We start from the raw sequence: 18287 nt of genomic DNA, 5'->3' as shown, positions 1-18287 counted from the left end.
TAAAATACAGTTATGTGCACAATTTTAGTAATTAAGTTTTTTATTAGGATACTGCATTGTTTCTTCTAAATGGCTTGTATGTAAGGAACTGTGAAGAAAATTATGTTCAAATTGTTTAATTATCACACTGTATGGTAAAGTTAGCAAATAGTAATGAAATCTTAACATCATATTTAGTGTAGCTAAGATTGCTTTATGTACAACCCAGGAGCATACGTTTGGAGTATGTATTAAAATATGAAAGATTACCTAAAATGTCTTGCTGAGGCAACCATTTCGCTACCTTAACGTTTTCTGGTTTCCCAGGTAGACTGTCTGACTCCCACTTCCACAGTACCCTCTGTGGTAGTTGAGCGAACACATTCAACAGCAACTGTCTCTTCTCTGCGGGCATTTTGTCGCTCCTCACAGCCGATCCCAAGCTGAAGTAGATAACGCCATCTTTTGCATCATCGATGAAGCTTCCAAGAGACTGGAAAATTAATTATGATAAAGGAAAATCATCTAAAACACCATTTTTCTCTGTAAAATCTTGTTGTTTCTGTTATTGTAGAGCAATTTACCTGTTGGGCTTAAGTTTAACATTTCTCAACGGTTTTTGAAACCCTAACAACCTGATTCAGAAAATACCGTTTTTTTTACTAAAATTGTAATTGGAGTGTGTGAGAAGTAACAGTGAAAAACACAAAGAGTGCACAATATTGATGATTACCTTAGGAAGTTCCTTAGGCGGCTTAAGATGCATTCCTCCAACCTGAACAATACCAGGAACGAATGGCCTTGGGTAGTTTAGTGCTAACTGAGTGTTGACAAAGATGAGGCTGACATTTCTTTCAATCTCTGAAAGATATGGAAGCGAGTCTCCGAAGACCTCTTTGGCGAATTTCCATTGCATCGGAAGAAACACGAACTCCCTGAGTGTCCTAGCTGTAACCCCGACAAGGGTGTTGACGAGACGCTGTGCGAAAGTCATCCTGTCCGTGAACGGAAACATAATGTTGGGTACATAGGAGTAAGGTTCGGGATTGCCAACCATGTCGTTGAGCCAGAAGATCGCAGTGTTGGCGCTTATGCCTATCATGGGAGCTTGAAGCTTGTGCACAAGTCCCAGGAAGCAATCCGTGAAGAAAAGACTCAGGATTACCAAGTCAAACTTCTTCTCTGAGTTGATGAGCTCTTGGATCTCCGGGTGGTTTAAACCCTTCACGCAAATTTCCTGACTTGTAGAATAAATGCTGGTCATCATATTCAATACCGATGCGTTTCTTCTCTCCCACGGATCGAAAGTATTCTTCTCTTGAAGTTCCTGCATGTGAGGAAGGAAGATTTCCTTCTGGTTAGCAACCGGCTCCTTCAAAGGGAATGGAGTGATGACGACGACCTCATGGCCTCTCTTGGCGAGCTCTGTGGTCAGAGCGTAATATGTGTGAGTGTGGCTTTTGCTTCCGACAGGAAAAGCTGCCAGAATCCTGTATGCATTTCCGCTGATCACGGAGCATGCAAGAAGGATAGCAATCGGCAAGATGCTCTTCTTCATTACACCTGAAAAGCAAATACAGGAATAGGTTATCATATTAATAATCTGAGTCGCTGCACCAGATAATGACAACTACAAAATACTTAATGTGCAGAAGACGTTCAAAAAGTTTTCCCCCTTACCCTGTTTCGTTGATCACTAAATTGTTGAATGTGTCTATTACACATTTCAAAATTCAGAATTTTAGCCTTAATATTTTTTGTGTTTCATCATGATTGACGAGTGTCGCTCTTTGATCAAGTTCATTTTTCTCCCAAGGTTTGACAATGATCTTGAAGGTATTTTCGCAAGTCTTTTCACCATGGACAAGTCTTGGGCATATTTTTGACCTTGAAAGCAAGATGTAATCGCAACAGAGGGAGTATGCTCCTTTTCCGAAGCATAGGATTATATTCAGAAGAGATGACAATCATTGCACAGTACTATTAAACATTATTCAGAGATGACATCAAAGAGAAAAGGCGGGTCGAATGTTGTCCAATAGGGTACAGTAGTTGCTTGACTCGTCCACACCACGAGTGCTGATGTTCGTCGAAGATTGAAATATCATATTTTGCAACATTACCATATGCACCTGATCTTGCGCTTACTAACTTCATCGTCTTTTAGGAATTGTAAGAGGAATTGTGTGGTAAGCGCTTCTAAAACGAATAGGGAGTGATAAATTAAGTTGAAACATTGTTTCCTATGCACGGTGACACTTTTTGTGAAGCTGGGATCCGGAAGTGTCGTCATTTGTGGAAAAAACCTTTTAACTTTAGAAGGTGAATAGGTAGAGAGGGATTAACATGTGTGCAATATTTTTTGTCGTCTGCTTTATAGTCGGGCAAAAAACCTTTTGGACTACTTCTGGTTAACGCATAAGTATGATGTACCTCAGGGGCGATTCCTCCATGTAGGAAGTGAGAACTTCCTACAATTCATTTAGACTTGCTTCCAGTTCTCTACTTTCTAGGAGTTTAATAATAATGCGCGTTATAAAATTATGAGCGCAATGTACGTACAATTGACTAGATTAGCTACTGGCAAGAGTTGACTGGTGGCGCTTCTTCCAGCCGCAGCCAAAAGACGATGGACACACACGCTTTGCTGCCCCGCCTGAGGAACCTCGCTGGTATCACTACAAACAGATGGGTGAGGAGTGGAAAAGGGGCAGGGGGGAAGGTTGCGGTTTTTAAAGATCCAGCGAAGAAGCAGCGAGGGGTTCCTACATCAGTGGTGCCAACCCCATCAAAATTGTACTAAACGTAGCAGAGTTTGATCTTCGTTGGCCCCTAGCATCCTGCTTTTGTCATAATGATTAAATCTAGTATAATCTGCAAACGCGAGTCCCTGGGAGAGGGAAATCGAATTCAAAGGAATAGGGTTTCAGGAAATTGAAATAAAAATTACGTGCGAATCTTATTTATACTTCACCAGCGGACTTGTTTAAAATAAAAGGTAGTATGCATACACAGCGACACGCTTTTTTTTCTTTACAACCAAGCGACGATCCATCCTCTATCTTTTCTTTGTTCTGTCGATTTTGTTCCTGAGGAGATTTTACAGCAGTAAATCGATTGAAGGTTGGGGGTAAACAACCCATTTTCTCAATCCGTTTCAAGTTCTATGCTGAACGCATCTCGTTTGTTGAGCCATTCTACACAATTTTGTGTAGTGAATAATAAGTAACGCAAGTTCAAAACTCGAAAAATATATGCATAATTGAACTTAAAACTGCAGTTATCCGAAAAAGTAATTAATAATAAATCCTAGCACAATTTAGAAGCATTTAGCATAATTTCAGAGTTTAAGCAGCACTTTTTATTATCCTCAACCCACACGACAGGGAGAGGGGACAAAATCGAATTTCTTGCAAAATCTAAAATATCGTCATGTATTTTCGTTGTTTTTTATAGGTTCACATTAAAAAAAATCGTAGTTCAAGGGGGCAAGGGCCCATTGCCCTACCTTGTGCGTGGGTCTGCAGGTAACATTCTAAATGTAATGGATAGTACGAGCGATTTGTGCGACTGTAATTGAACGCATTTTTCAATCCTTCCTCAGTTTACCATAACTTCTTCCTACTTTTCAAAAAACCCACGAGTCGTCACTGATGTACCTAGGAGTATAAACTCTGTTGGAACTTCAAATTTGTAAAAAATGTTAGTATTTTAGGTGTCTGTACACTTGTCAAATTTTTGTCTAAAATCTATAAATGTATTATAGAAGTTATTATAAATTTGCTTAATAATATTAATATTTTCTATAGTTGTTTCCTCAGCTCGAAAACTCGTTTAGAAATCTCGAATCCACTGATTTCATTAGCCCACTGTACCTACAATGATGTAGAAAGTACATTATAGATTACGTTTACTTCCTTTAAATTATGACAGCATCTGGAGTCCCTTTTCCAATATATTGAGCAGTCTTTTATATCATGTTATAAGTAACTCCCCATCACAAAATATTCTCACCTCCCCACGTCGCTGTTACTGCATCGGGTTAAACTTTACATTAAAACGCGTTCAGCAACACATATCTTGTTAACTTAAAATCAATCTTACCTTGTCAAATCACCCTTACAACGCTGAATCACTACCGAAATGTCATTCTTCTCGGTATGTAAGAATAAAGAATCTTTCAGATAAAAAATAGATAAGCGCACAGAAGAGCTTACAAACAGTTTCACTCAAGTTTTAGTTCAATATCCTACCACCTGCTGCTCTACTTTCTCATTTTTTAAATTTTATATATGGTAGATCACATTTTAGTTTTGTCATCGCATGAACCTGACTGTTTCCCAACTTATCAGCACTTGAGTTTTTGTATAATTTGATAACATGTACGTGACTCTAAAAACGCAACCATTCTTATTTGTTACATGAAATGACATTCTAAGATTTATAAAAATGCCAGACATGTAATTGCACAATTTTTACACTAGATTAATATAGGGAAATTGCCAGATTATTTCCAGAGCGGGAGGCAAGCAAGCGGGAGGCACAAAGCACTGCTTCAGTTTGAAATTATCATGTTTTTGCAACGATCACTTATAATTATTACTTTATCATAATAAGAAATTGAAATTATTTTGACTGAAGTGAAATTATACAGCATATATGGAAGATATAATTTTGGAATACGCGACCAAACGTACCACCGACAAAACGTACCTATCATCTTCTAATGAGTCTAAAAAATATTTGCGATGCGACAAAACGTACCACTTGATGGTTTTGCTGATTTCCATCACACTTTATCCAGGCTTTGGACTGGCAAAATTACTATATAATGCATATATAGCTAATTTGGCGTGTTTAAAATCACCTGTGGTTAAGCTGTCGTCCACATTTTTTCTTTTGTTTTATCTTTTCGTCTTTCTTTCGATTTTCGTTTTAGTTACGTCAGTTCTAACCTAACCTAACCTAGCCTAACCTAACCTAACTTAACCTAACCTTTGTCGTGTAGGTTGCCTAGAGTATCGTTCTAAATCTTGGTAATTGGCGTGTCTTCCTCTCGAACCCTTTTCTTCGCCTCTTGCATACGCTTCTTCACATCTAACTGAGCATCATTCGGGACTCCACAAACGTGATCACTCGACGGGTCACTAACCACTTTATTCTCTTTTGATTTTAAGTTCAAGCGTTTTCCTTGAAGTGGTACGTTTTGTCGTTTTGCCTACATTGAAGGTAGGTGTTTATCTGAGTGGTACGTTTCGTCGCGAAAACCCTAGTGGTACGTTTTGTCGCTGGTACGTTCTGTCGGGACACCATAATTTTGAGCTTTCAATTTCCAGGGGGAGAACGCTCGTTCTTGTCTCGGTTCCAAAGAGCAAGTCTCGGTCTAGTCTCGATTCTGGAAATATATGATATTAACAACATATACACAGCGTGTCACCTGAGCCAACCTGGTGGTGGACTGGTTAGCACAGTGACGCTAGTGATGCAGAGTTCGAATCCCGGTCTGAGCGCGGGTGTTCTTTGTGAGTGTCCCTTCATCAATTTCATCACATCATCACTCATCTTCGCGATTAGCCAAAAGTGGCAGAAGAGCTAGGTAAAATTAACGAAATCAGTGTTTCACCGATCAAACATTTTCAACACAGAGAGGTCATTAAGGCAAACAATAAGCAGAACAGACTCACAATTTCCACTAATGAACTGTCTCTGCAATTACTGTGAACTAAAGATATGATTTATCTACAAATAATCAGGTAGATATCATGTATATCCGAAGAAGTCAAATAGCAAAGTAAATTTGGTTTATCAAATTTTCCATTATTGTACGTACCAAAGCCTCGACTCTTTAAAGTCTTAACTTAGCGTCGTCTCGATCTTAGAAGGCCGTCTCGGCCTTTTTTCATCTCAAATATAAAGACGAGATAGATATGAGTGGTATTATTATAGAATTGAATCTGATATGAAAATCTTAAAACTATTGATAAGAGGAGCGTATATTCTAGGCTAGCTAGGCTACCTGCGAAGCTTGAAATCTAGGTAATAAAATGCAGGAGAAAAATCTATCAGAAATTGTAAATAAAATTATTTATATCAGTGAGATGATGATGATGGTGATTCTGGAGTTGGCAACCTCTTTTCCTATGAGTTGGCAACCTCTTTTCCTATGAGTTGGCAACCTCATTTCCTATGAGTAGGCAACCTCATTTCCTATGAGTTGGCAACCTCATTTCCTATGAGTTGGCAACCTCATTTCCTATGAGTTGGCAACCTCATTTCCTATGAGTTGGCAACCTCTTTTCCTATGAGTTGGCAACCTCATTTCCTATGAGTACTCAACCTCATTTCCTATGAGTTGGCAACCTCTTTTCCTATGAGTTGGCAACCTCTTTTCCTATGAGTAGGCAACCTCTTTTCCTATGAGTTGGCAACCTCTTTTCCTATGAGTTGGCAACCTCTTTTCCTATGAGTAGGCAACCTCATTTCCTATGAGTTGGCAACCTCATTTCCTATGAGTTGGCAACCTCAATTCCTATGAGTTGGCAACCTCTTTTCCTATGAGTTGGCAACCTCATTTCCTGTGGGTTGGCAACCTCATTTCCTGTGGGTTGGCAACCTCATTTCCTGTGGGTTGGCAACCTCATTTCCTATGAGTTGGCAACCTCATTTCCTGTGGGTTGGCAACCTCTTTTCCTATGAGTTGGCAACCTCATTTCCTATGAGTAGGCAACCTCATTTCCTATGAGTTGGCAACCTCATTTCCTATGAGTTGGCAACCTCTTTTTCTATGAGTTGGCAACCTCATTTCCTGTGGGTTGGCAACCTCATTTCCTGTGAGTTGGCAACCTCATTTCCTATGGGTTGGCAACCTCATTTCCTATGGGTTGGCAACCTCATTTCCTGTGGGTTGGCAACCTCTTTTCCTATGAGTTGGCAACCTCATTTCCTGTGGGTTGGCAACCTCATTTCCTGTGGGTTGGCAACCTCATTTCCTGTGGGTTGGAAACCTCATTTCCTATGAGTTGGCAACCTCATTTCCTGTGGGTTGGCAACCTCATTTCCTGTGAGTTGGCAACCTCATTTCCTGTGAGTTGGCAACCTCATTTCCTATGGGTTGGCAACCTCATTTCCTATGAGTTGGCAACCTCATTTCCTGTGGGTTGGCAACCTCTTTTCCTATGAGTTGGCAACCTCATTTCCTATGAGTTGGCAACCTCTTTTCCTATGAGTTGACAACCTCATTTCCTGTGGGTTGGCAACCTCATTTCCTGTGAGTTGGCAACCTCATTTCCTATGGGTTGGCAACCTCATTTCCTATGGGTTGGCAACCTCATTTCCTATGGGTTGGCAACCTCATTTCCTATGAGTTGGCAACCTCATTTCTTATGAGTTGCTTAACTAATTTCTATTCATAGCCTAAGACCACGTGACGTAGTGAGATAGCCCAGATCTTGGACTCAGTATACGTCACTGTGATAAGTATGCACCTCAAAGAATGCTTCGTTTGTTGTCGTGCAACTATCTCCATAGGCGTTTTTCGCTTTCACATGGATTGCACTCCCACTGGAAATTATATAAAGCCTGTAGATACGTCGTACATTATGGCGCACAGTGAGGCAGTAGAACCGGTACGATAAATTGTTAAGAGCTGGAAACGCTTCCTCCTCAATTTGCAATTCATAGACAGGTTTAGGCGGTTTTTTTTTTTTAGTATGGTTTGCCTATTAACTCTTTTTGGAACCTTTGCACCGTTCGTCTTCCCCAAATACTCTCTCCTCTTGTGGTGGCAGACTACCGTGGTGTACCAGATTTACTCTCGCGCATACCAGGACAGCGATGGGGATGGTTTGGGAGATTTACGAGGTAATGGCTTCATTTTATTGTCTTTTCAATAGGACTGGGCCGATACCACTTTGAACCGATACCGATACTTGAAGATTGTTATTATTAAGTTGTTCACTATTGAACGTATTAGTGCATACGTATTCTTCTCCTATTATATGGACCAATTTACCAAGAAAATTGCTTTAAAATATTCAAGAATTCCATCAGAATATTAAAAAAGATGTTTTGTAATCACTGGGCGGGTTGACCGAGCCTGCGTTAACGTAACACTAAAAATTCACATATGCACTGTTGGGGATATTTTAAATTACTACTCTGAGTTCGTTGAACTTCATACTTAGGAAACATTAATGCAAAAATGTATATTTGGTTTGCAGGTACGTATATTGTCGAGAAGTTACACCTTATGAACATCGGAGTGAAGGCGGTGTGGTTGAATCCAATATACAAATCTCCGATGTTAGACTTTGGTTACGACATACAGAACATCACCGACATCGATCCCATATTTGGAACTTTGGACGACTTCATCCAGTTGCAGAAAGCCTTAGAAGCACATGGTAAATTTCAGATGTCAGAGGCGTTTCATAGTCACATTTTATTCAAGTATGCAGCACTCTAACATGTAAGCCATGCATATAGTAGAAGAATGTCAGCAGTGGTTCACTTTGAAATGGAATATAATCCAGAACGTCTGGCTTCGCAGTATATAGGAGATCGACCGAAGCAACAAGCAAGACTTGAGAACCAAAGCAACACAAGATGCGTATGTCACTTGTCGTTTGCGTGTCACTCGGACTGGGTCGTTTTTTTTAATATATACTAACAATACATTTTCAATAAATTAACTAACATTATTTTCCATCATAATTTTAAGGAAAACTAAAGAACTTACTATTGTCTCAAACACTACTTTAACCTACATCAATCTTAGTAATTGCACCTGCACATCATATAACGCATACCTATCAACCCCTACCCCCATCCCCACAATGCACTACTAATTACTTTGTACATATCTTTACTTCACAGTATTTTCCGCTAAAATTTCTACGCAAACAATGTTGTTTAGTACATAAGCTTCTGAACAGTAGAAAAAAGCATAAAAAAGGTGCGGTCATGAAATCTTATAATAGTCTTAAAATTTATTTTTGCCATGGTTTCCTATCTCTTTTTCCAGATATAAAATTGGTGTTGGATTTAGTACCCAACCATTCCAGCGATAAACATATTTGGCTCCAGATATCGATTAAAAAGATCGACCCTTACACAGATTATTACGTTTGGGCGCGTCCTAAAGGAAAAGATGATGATGGGAATCCTATACCTCCAAATAACTGGGTATGTTTATATTGCAACAGCTCTAAAGCTTCGTGTCTGCCTATAAAACATTTATCAGTAGCTAACCTGTCACGGTTAGAGCCACACTGATAATCACCTACAATTTTCTTAAAGGAATATTAGATAATAGAGAAATTCCACGGTAGTTTTTACGGTTAGTTATATTGCACTCCTTAAACACCTAAACAATAGTCAGTAGTTGCAGAAACATGGTGATTGATATGGTTTATTTTACTTAGCATTTCTACCATTTTTGGCAAATCGCGAAGATGAGGATGAATGTTGATATGATGAAATTTATGCAGGAACATAATAACTTCAATATAATAATATATATACAGGGTGATTAGTAATTCGACCTATTCCTGGAAAGGGGTAATACTAGAGCACATTTGCAACAAATTTGACCCTATGCACCGTGGGTCGGAAATCGATGGGTTTCGAGTTATTGCAGTTTGTAGATTTTCGTGAAATATTCCGACTTGCGACTAAAAAAACTAATAATTGTGAAAAAAAACTACTACACCCTGGACACTTAATCGACACGTTGCTAACAGCTGACGAATGAGTGACTACTGGGGAAAAAAATCATGCCCAAAATTCCCATACCCACAGAAATAAACAGTCATTGGTGCACACGTCATGAAGAAATTTGGAAATTATCGTTTAAATCGAAGAGGGTTACTCAAATAATTGGTAACACACTTAGCGTAAAAATTACGGAAAAACTTCCTCGTTTCATAAGCTCTCCAAAAACATACAAATGTTGTCAACTGGCACACGGGTTGGGGGAAATATCTGAATAAAAAGCGGAGAAGGCGCGTTGTAGACCTCTTTGTAAAGTGAAAAGCAGTTGTCGGTTGTGAGAAATAAAGGAACGAAAATGAGTGAAATAATAATGTTATTTACCATTCACATGATTCCAGGTTGTCAGAATTAACTGTTACAAAAACTACAAATCCTGTTAAAATTGCCTCCTCCGGTTACGTATGCAAGCACGCAGCCTGCGGCGTACTTCAGACACAGTCACTCGCGTTGACACTCAGTCTCTTATGTATTGGGCGGCTGTCACAATTCTCTCTCTCAACTCTTCTTGGGAATCCACTGGTGTACTGTAGACTAACTCTTACATGTGACCCCAAATGCAAAAGTCGCATGGCGGCAAATCCGGACTCCTCGCCGGTCGGGGTTTCGGGCAGCCTCGATCAATCCATTGCATGGGATAATTGTCGTCCAGCCACTGTCGCACACCCCGGAAATAGTGGGCTGCCTACAGCCATCATGTTGGTAAATCATACCCCATCTTGTGGCCAGCGGCACATCCTCCAGCAGCGTCGTCAATTCTTCCGTTAGGAAGTTTTCGTAGGTAATGCCGTTTAGGATTTGTGGCAGAAAGAATGGCCCGATCACATGATTGTGGATGATTCCCATCCACACATTTAGTGAGAATTTTCTCTGGTGAGCATTTTCTTTAGATTTTCTTGGGTTATGACCCTTAGAGGCCCAAAAATGTGCAGTTTGAAAATTCGTAATACCATCGCGGTCGAATTTGGATTCGTCCGTCCACAGAATTCTTGTCAGGTGATGGGGGTCTTCAGTGTCGGTATGTAGTAACATCGACAAAAATCCATCCTTCTGACAGGATCTCCCTCCTCAATAGCATTCGACTTTTACATTTGGGGTCACATGAAAGACTTAGTCTACAGTACACCAGTGGATTCCCAAGAAGAGTTGAGAGAGAGAATTGTGACAGCCACCCAATACATAAGAGACAGAGTGTCAACGCGAGTGACTGTGTCTGAAGTACGCCGCAGGCTGCGTGCTTGCATACGTAACCGGGGGAGGCAATTTTAACAGGATTTGTAGTTTTTGTAACAGTTAATTCTGGCAACCTGGAATCATGAGAATGGTAAATAACATTATTTCGTGTCATTCTATAGAATGAAGGGATCTGAACCAGTTAACTGATGGGGTGATGTAAACTACTCATCATTCATCCTCTTGATGAGACCACTCGTCATTGACATGACGAGTTATTGCTTGGCATGCGAAAGGTACAAATTACACAAAGGAATTAAACTACTGAAAAGACAATGGACACTCGTTGTGTTTTGTGAACCGTTGAACCTGTATCATGGCTGGGTGTAGGATAATTACCTGTCTAACTGAAGTCTCTTAGCTGAATGAAAATAGCGAAGTCCTCTGTGAGCTTCTCTCCTATTTGTCGACCAGAGCGTTGTAGTACTCCTCACCTACTGACTTGCTGACCACCTTCACTCTCTCCACTCAATCTCCAAAGTCAGTCACCTCCCAGCTTGCCTCACCTCTATATCCCCTGGCCATCGAGCTCTTCCTCGATGCCGAATCGCCGAATCGTGTGATTATCATAATTGCTACCATGCAAACCGCTGACTCTAAAACCAGAAGTGTTACCTGTTCCTGAATGCTCAGGAGGTTTGCATGGCACAACACAATGCATTTTAAACATGCCTAAGAGGCTTGAGACAGCTGAGAGAAAAACAAGTGAATGCCCTGGTCAACATGAAGCGTTCAGAGAGACTTAATAAAATAAACATACAATCCTATGGATTGATACGTTCGCCCGCGCGGGAAAAATTTTCCTTTTTGAAAATTTAAAAGTCAAATCGCAAAGCTTGACATGACTCAGGTTCGCCAATTCCATATATTTTCTTAAAAAACCAAATATACAAAAGAATCCGCGGTGGAGTACCAAATCTCTTCAATGTGAGTCGATTTTGATCAAAATCCAAATTTGCCTTATGAGCTCTTAAAAAATCATTTCCTAGAATTGTCCCATGTTCAAAATTTGGAATCATCCGAAAAGGATGGGTAAAATTGCGGCCGTTTATTGCAAATGTTAATAGGACAATCTCTTTAATTTCAATTTGTTCCTTTGCTACTCCCCTTATGGCCGTATGAATTTTAAAACGTTTGGCGGTTGAAGGAATGCCTCGATCACTGGTAACTGACACTTGGCTTCCGGAATCCACGAGAAACCTCTGACGTTGTCCCCCTAACACTGTGTTAATATAAATTAATTCCTCATAGGGGAAAGTACAGACTGATATCTGTTTGCCAACGAAATCTGCGCATACGTCTCTTCTATGGGCAGTCACTGTTCGTTTAAAGCCTCCGTGTTCTGAAAACAAGTGGCTGCTGTGTGATTAGGGTAATTACAAATTGAGCAGCGAGGTCTCCCCCGTTGCTCTTCCCTGTTTTCCTGGTCTCGCCCTGCTGAAGACGAGGAACCCCGCGAGTTCTGTCCGCGGAAGTTTCCACGTCCTCGCCATTGTTGGGTATTACCATATCGCCTATTGCGATCTGAGTTGTTACCATTATTATTACGTCCATTCCTGTACCCCCTATTGTACTGTCGTCTATTATTATTACCCCTATAGGAGCCTCTATAATTATTACCTGTCTGATAATTATCCCTATAATAAGGTTCTCTAAATTGTTTTGGAGTAGATGAGTCGGTGCCAGGGTTCTGTTTTTGATCCTCCATGCTATCCAATCTCAAAGTGAGACTGGCTAATCTTGCTTCCAGACCAGTTTCCTGAGCCTGGGCTTGAGCTTTGGTATTGGGAGGATTATTGGATAATTTTAATAGCTCAACCTCCTTTTGCAATGCTTTGAATTTTGCCTCAATGTCTAAAGTGGGTCGCGCTTGCGCAGACTCAGCAGTAGCCAGATTATTACTCTGCAGTAAAATCTGCTGCTGTTGCGGAAAAGTTGGAGTATTATGCAAAGGAGAGAATAAACTCTCTCTTTGATCTTCGTACCTCAGTTCTTTCAGCTTGCGCTGCCTCATCAAGAACTGAAGTTTTTCAAAGGATTTCAAATCCTTAAGTAACCCATGCACGGACTCATACTCTTTATGGTGGATATCTTTCATATAATCCACCTGTAATCCCAAAATGATCTGCTTGATCTGTTGTTGAACACTCATTTTGGGGTCTGCCTTGAGTAGAAGTAATTGTTTGTCCCGAACATAATTCGTAACTGGCTCAGTTTCCTTGTGTAATCTATATCGAATTTGTTCCTCGATCTGGAGTTGATCCAAGGACCCTGTAAATTCGTCTTTAATTTTTTGCCGTATGACCTCGTAAGAAACTTCTTGATTTTCTGTACCATCTTTCCAGGTCTGGTACCATCGTAACGCTGGCCCGGCCAGAAGGGCTGGAAATAATTCCTGCTTACGGGCATTATTCCATCCATTCAATATGGCAAGGCTATCCACTTTATCTAAAAATTTTGATACATCCTCCTCGGCTATCCCCTGAAATGGGATACCCTCTAAAATAGTTGGGGGAACAAACTGCGACTGAGCCATCGTTGCGAATTGTGTTTGGTCTAAATCTCTAATATGCTGATCTTGTTGCTCTAATTGTGGTTCACATTTCTGTTTTTCCAATAATTCTCGCCGAAGGCGTCTAGTTAAAATTGGGCTACGTTTAAATTTGGGGGTGGAACTTGCAGCTGGACCGCTGACATCTAAATTAAAACTTGTAGTTCCTCGTGCTATATCTAATAATTGATCTAATGTTTCGTCGAGTTCATCAGCAAGGTGAAAGCTCGACATCTATCATGGCACCAATAAATTCTTCTCCCCCCATAAATGCAAAAACTTTAAGCCCTATGTATTTTCAAAATAAAATATGGCAAGGACATACTAACAAAACTAAATAAATGAGCAAAATTTTGGGGTGGGTAATGAACTAGCACTCCACTACGTGTCAAAATTTAGGGTGGGGAATAATTCTAAACTGGTTAACAATTTCTTTTCATTTCTAAAAAAAATGAAAAGACCCGCAAATCTCCACCACGTGTCATTCTATAGAATGAAGGGATCTGAACCAGTTAACTGATGGGGTGATGTAAACTACTCATCATTCATCCTCTTGATGAGACCACTCGTCATTGACATGACGAGTTATTGCTTGGCATGCGAAAGGTACAAATTACACAAAGGAATTAAACTACTGAAAAGACAATGGACACTCGTTGTGTTTTGTGAACCGTTGAACCTGTATCATGGCTGGGTGTAGGATAATTACCTGTCTAACTGAAGTCTATTAGCTGAATGAAAATAGCGAAGTCCTCTGTGAGCTTCTCTCCTATTTGTCGACCAGAGCGTTGTAGTACTCCTCACCTACTGACTTGCTGACCACCTTCACTCTCTCCACTCAATCTCCAAAGTCAGTCACCTCCCAGCTTGCCTCACCTCTATATCCCCTGGCCATCGAGCTCTTCCTCGATGCCGAATCGCCGAATCGTGTGATTATCATAATTGCTACCATGCAAACCGCTGACTCTAAAACCAGAAGTGTTACCTGTTCCTGAATGCTCAGGAGGTTTGCATGGCACAACACAATGCATTTTAAACATGCCTAAGAGGCTTGAGACAGCTGAGAGAAAACAAGTGAATGCCCTGGTCAACATGAAGCGTTCAGAGAGACTTAATAAAATAAACATACAATCCTATGGATTGATACGATTTCACTCATTTTCTTTTCTTTATTTCTCACAACCGACAACTTCTTTTCACTTTACAAAGAGATCTACAACGCGCCTTCTCCGCTTTTTATTCAGATATTTCCCCCAACCCGTGTGCCAGTTGACAACATTTGTATGTTTTTGGAGAGCTTATGAAACGAGGAAGTTTTTCCGTAATTTTTACGCTAAGTGTGTTACCAATTATTTGAGTAACCCTCTTCGATTTAAACGATAATTTCCAAATTTCTTCATGACGTGTGCACCAATGACTGTTTATCTCTGTGGGTATGGGAATTTTGGGCATGAATTTTTTCCCCAGTAGTCACTCATTCGTCTGCTGTTAGCAACGTGTCGATTAAGTGTCCAGGGTGTAGTAGTTTTTTTTTACAATTAGTAGTTTTTTGGTCGCAAGTCGGAATATGTCACGAAAATCTACAAACTGCAATAACTCGAAACCCATCGATTTCCGACCCCCGGTGCATAGGGTCAAATTTGTTGCAAATGTGCTCTAGTATTACCCCTTTCCAGGAATAGGTCGAATTACAAATCACCCTGTATATATTTTTTTTGAGACTATAGGGTGGGTATATGCCTCGTTTGACCTCCCTGGAAAATAAAACCTTGCTTGTCCCTCCCCTTCATGGAAACATCCTGCGGACGTCCACGAGCACTAAATCATTAACCATCGTCACCCGCAACCTTTGGAATATTGTTCCGTTCAAAAGTGGATGGTTTTACAGAACCTCTGCATACAGTTTCCATGACTTACCAAACAACATAGTTACAGAAGAAACTCGTTCTTGCTCTTTCAGTTGAGCTATTTTGGTGGGTCGGCGTGGGAGTACGTGGAAGAGAGGGGAGAATTCTACCTTCACCAATACGCGGTTCAGCAGCCAGACTTCAACTGTAGGAATCCCACTTTTGCGGAGGATTTCTTGGTAAGTGCCTTCCTCGAAGGAACAAATTAGTAATATACTGGTTAGAATTTTCCAGTGTGCGAATTTACTCTCTCTGGGGGATAAGATCCACTCTTGAATTTAATTGTGCAGTATCTGACACTTGGGTGTTATAAAAGCTACCATAAGCTCTCAATGGGATTGTTACAACCCACTAGTGTCCGTGACTGTACAGATCCCGATAAACCTAAAGAAAACCAGACCATATCTTCTTCATAATCTTGAAGAGTCACATATGGCCAACTCTTGAAAGGACATCCATGTCGTAAAGTTAGTGGTGGTCGGTGGAGAATTCACTTTTGTTTCACTGAGTTTGTTTTTAAGTACACTTTATGCACAGAAAGGCTAACCGGGACTTGACCTACAGTTTAAAGTAGGATCTGAACCAAGGAACTAAACTACCTTATAATGAACATATTCAAAGGAGCTGTAAAGATTTCGTTCTATCGTTTCACAAAAATTATATATTTTTTCTTGTATGTACAGTCACTGGCAATAAAAATGGGACACCTAGATCCTGAAATACTTGCTTGTTTCCCTGCTCAATGTTGTGTGTGTTGCCTAACTTTACGACGGTGGTAGAACTTGCCATTGAAAATTTGCTATTAGAATCTACTCATCGCCGTAGAGTTAGGCAACACACACAACATATTGCAGGGAAGCAAGTATTTCAGGATCTAGGTGTATCATTTTTATTGCCGCTGACTGTACGTATTGCTTGCATTGTAGAATTATTTCTTCTGTAGCTTACGGCTTTGCAAGCATAAAAACACACTTTTTGTTATAACGTTTTGGGAGAACACATGCTTCCTTCGTCAGATATGTATTTGTACTTTGTTTAATGATACAGTTATACCTAGGGCTAGGATTTTTATGATCTAAAAATCACCAAAATATGCCAAATAAAATATGCTCTGATGACCTAAAGTTTTACAAAATATGCAATATAATTTGAAAAATATGCCCTCATAACTGGACTGTTTCAAACATCAATATCTAAATGCTGAGATATTTTCACATTTTTACGTAGTTCACTTTATGGGCCCCGAGTTGAAATGCACAATGAATACTTTCTGTAAATTTTCAAATAAAAATGAAAAAGATTTTGCTGCAGAAAAAAAACTAACGAATCTACTCCGAAAATGACTGTAAATTTCTTGAAAAAGCGAAATTATGCTGAATATGGTCGAAAATCCATCAAAATATGCTCTATCACGTATAAATGGCCAAATATGCCCTTAAAAAACACCTTAATTCAATTAGTTTCTTCACAATATGAATTTCTATATATTTAGGGAACACATCACCCTTACCAAAAAAAATATGCTAAGTCATGAAAATCCTAGCCCTAGTTATAACAATAGTATAAATTTAGCAAAAGGGAACAGAAAAGTAGCAGTTACACAATGTATCTTGTCAATAATATTACATTGTTGTATCTGAAAGGAACGTGTATTTTCCCCTACACAATACAACAAAAATTGCGTTCTTATGCTTGAAAAACAGCCGTAAACTACAAGAGAAATTATTTCACCAAAAATGTATGAGTATTTTTGTAAAAAACTGTAACGTGATCTACTGCTTTTTCTTTTCAAGGACATTCTGAGATTCTTGTTCGACATTAGCATTGGTGGTTTTCGAGTAGACGCTGTGGCGTCGCTTATGGAGGACGAGCAGCTGAGGGACGAGCCCCCCTCCGAAGATCTCGACGCTCTCCCCGATGACTACAAATATCTACCATATCTACACGGACAATTTACCAGAGACTCTAGACGTCGTTGGGAAATTTAAAGATGCTCTGGAGGAATATGAACCTAAGGATGGCGAACCAAGGTAGGGCTTAAAAGTATTATTCGCCACTTAGAGATATTTTGAGCAAAACATGAACAAAATTAAAGACAAATAAAAGTTCAGTAATTTAATTTTTGATGTGAAAATCGTGAAATATGTGTGAAAATCATAACTTCTACTTGTTTTATCTGTAATTTCGTGCAACGAAAATAATTTACAGAAAATGCATCTCCTTAAGTGGAATCCATTGCCCGCTTGTTACTATCAAATCTGATTATTGTAAAATTCCTGGACATGCCTCTGACCTTGTGGGTGGTAAGAAGAGATAATTCAGTGGTTTCGCGTTGAATGCGCATACACAGTTATGATAGAAACGAACATATATAAGTTTAGGTGTACTGCGCATCCTGCATTTTAATGATGCGCAATAACCTTAAATGGTAAGTAGTTTTCAGATTTCTGCGCACAGTTAATGATTAAAGTTATATGGGCATCAGTTTGATATCAAGTACCTTTTCAGTTGCGTGAGCATAAGCAGTTCGTTCATGTTGATCCGTGTGTCCGACATCGAGACCGTCTACTGCATAGCGGGAGTTACGAGCATGCAGTATTAGTAGAGTTTTTCACCATATCATGCAGTAAAAATTTGGCTAGTCATAAGCGTTCACATAGCCTTGAGAGTCTCAAACATAATTGTTCTGTACCTTATTTTAGACAATTGCTCACTTGGAATCAAATTTCGGTGCTGTTAGTTTTTCAATTTTCATCTTTGGTGATCAATTAACCTTCGGTGTTGATTGATTAGTAAACCATCCGATTAGAAATGTGTGTTCCACGATACCTGTCTTCATACGTGTGTTG

At 39.7% G+C, this 18287-nt stretch overlaps 2 protein-coding genes across 2 annotated transcripts in view; one reads left to right on the top strand and one right to left on the bottom strand.

Annotated features, from left to right (window-relative positions):
- The window catches only part of LOC146000173 (uncharacterized), a 29391-nt gene extending 25264 nt beyond the window's left edge, over positions 1 to 4127 (bottom strand). The window contains exons 1-3 of the mRNA XM_083137515.1: positions 4084 to 4127; positions 713 to 1542; positions 250 to 472 (exon numbers count right to left, since the gene is read on the bottom strand). Coding sequence (XP_082993641.1) covers positions 250 to 472; positions 713 to 1537 — 1048 coding nt within the window. The 5' untranslated portion in view covers positions 1538 to 1542; positions 4084 to 4127. The remainder of the gene's footprint in view (positions 1 to 249; positions 473 to 712; positions 1543 to 4083) is intronic.
- A 3561-nt stretch (positions 4128 to 7688) lies between these two features.
- LOC146000172 (alpha-glucosidase-like) lies at positions 7689 to 18040 on the top strand. Its single transcript, XM_083137514.1, is given in 7 exon segments — positions 7689 to 7839; positions 8199 to 8381; positions 9002 to 9162; positions 15492 to 15617; positions 17232 to 17365; positions 17367 to 17468; positions 17947 to 18040. Coding segments are annotated over 7 exon segments (951 nt in total).
- The last annotated feature ends 247 nt before the right edge of the window (positions 18041 to 18287 follow it).

Source organism: Lepisma saccharinum, chromosome 16, assembly GCF_977018435.1.
Source record: "Lepisma saccharinum chromosome 16, izLepSacc3.1, whole genome shotgun sequence".
NCBI classification, from domain to species: domain Eukaryota; kingdom Metazoa; phylum Arthropoda; class Insecta; order Zygentoma; family Lepismatidae; genus Lepisma; species Lepisma saccharinum.
Note: the sequence above shows the minus strand (reverse complement) of the source record. Positions and strands in the feature narration are given on the sequence as shown.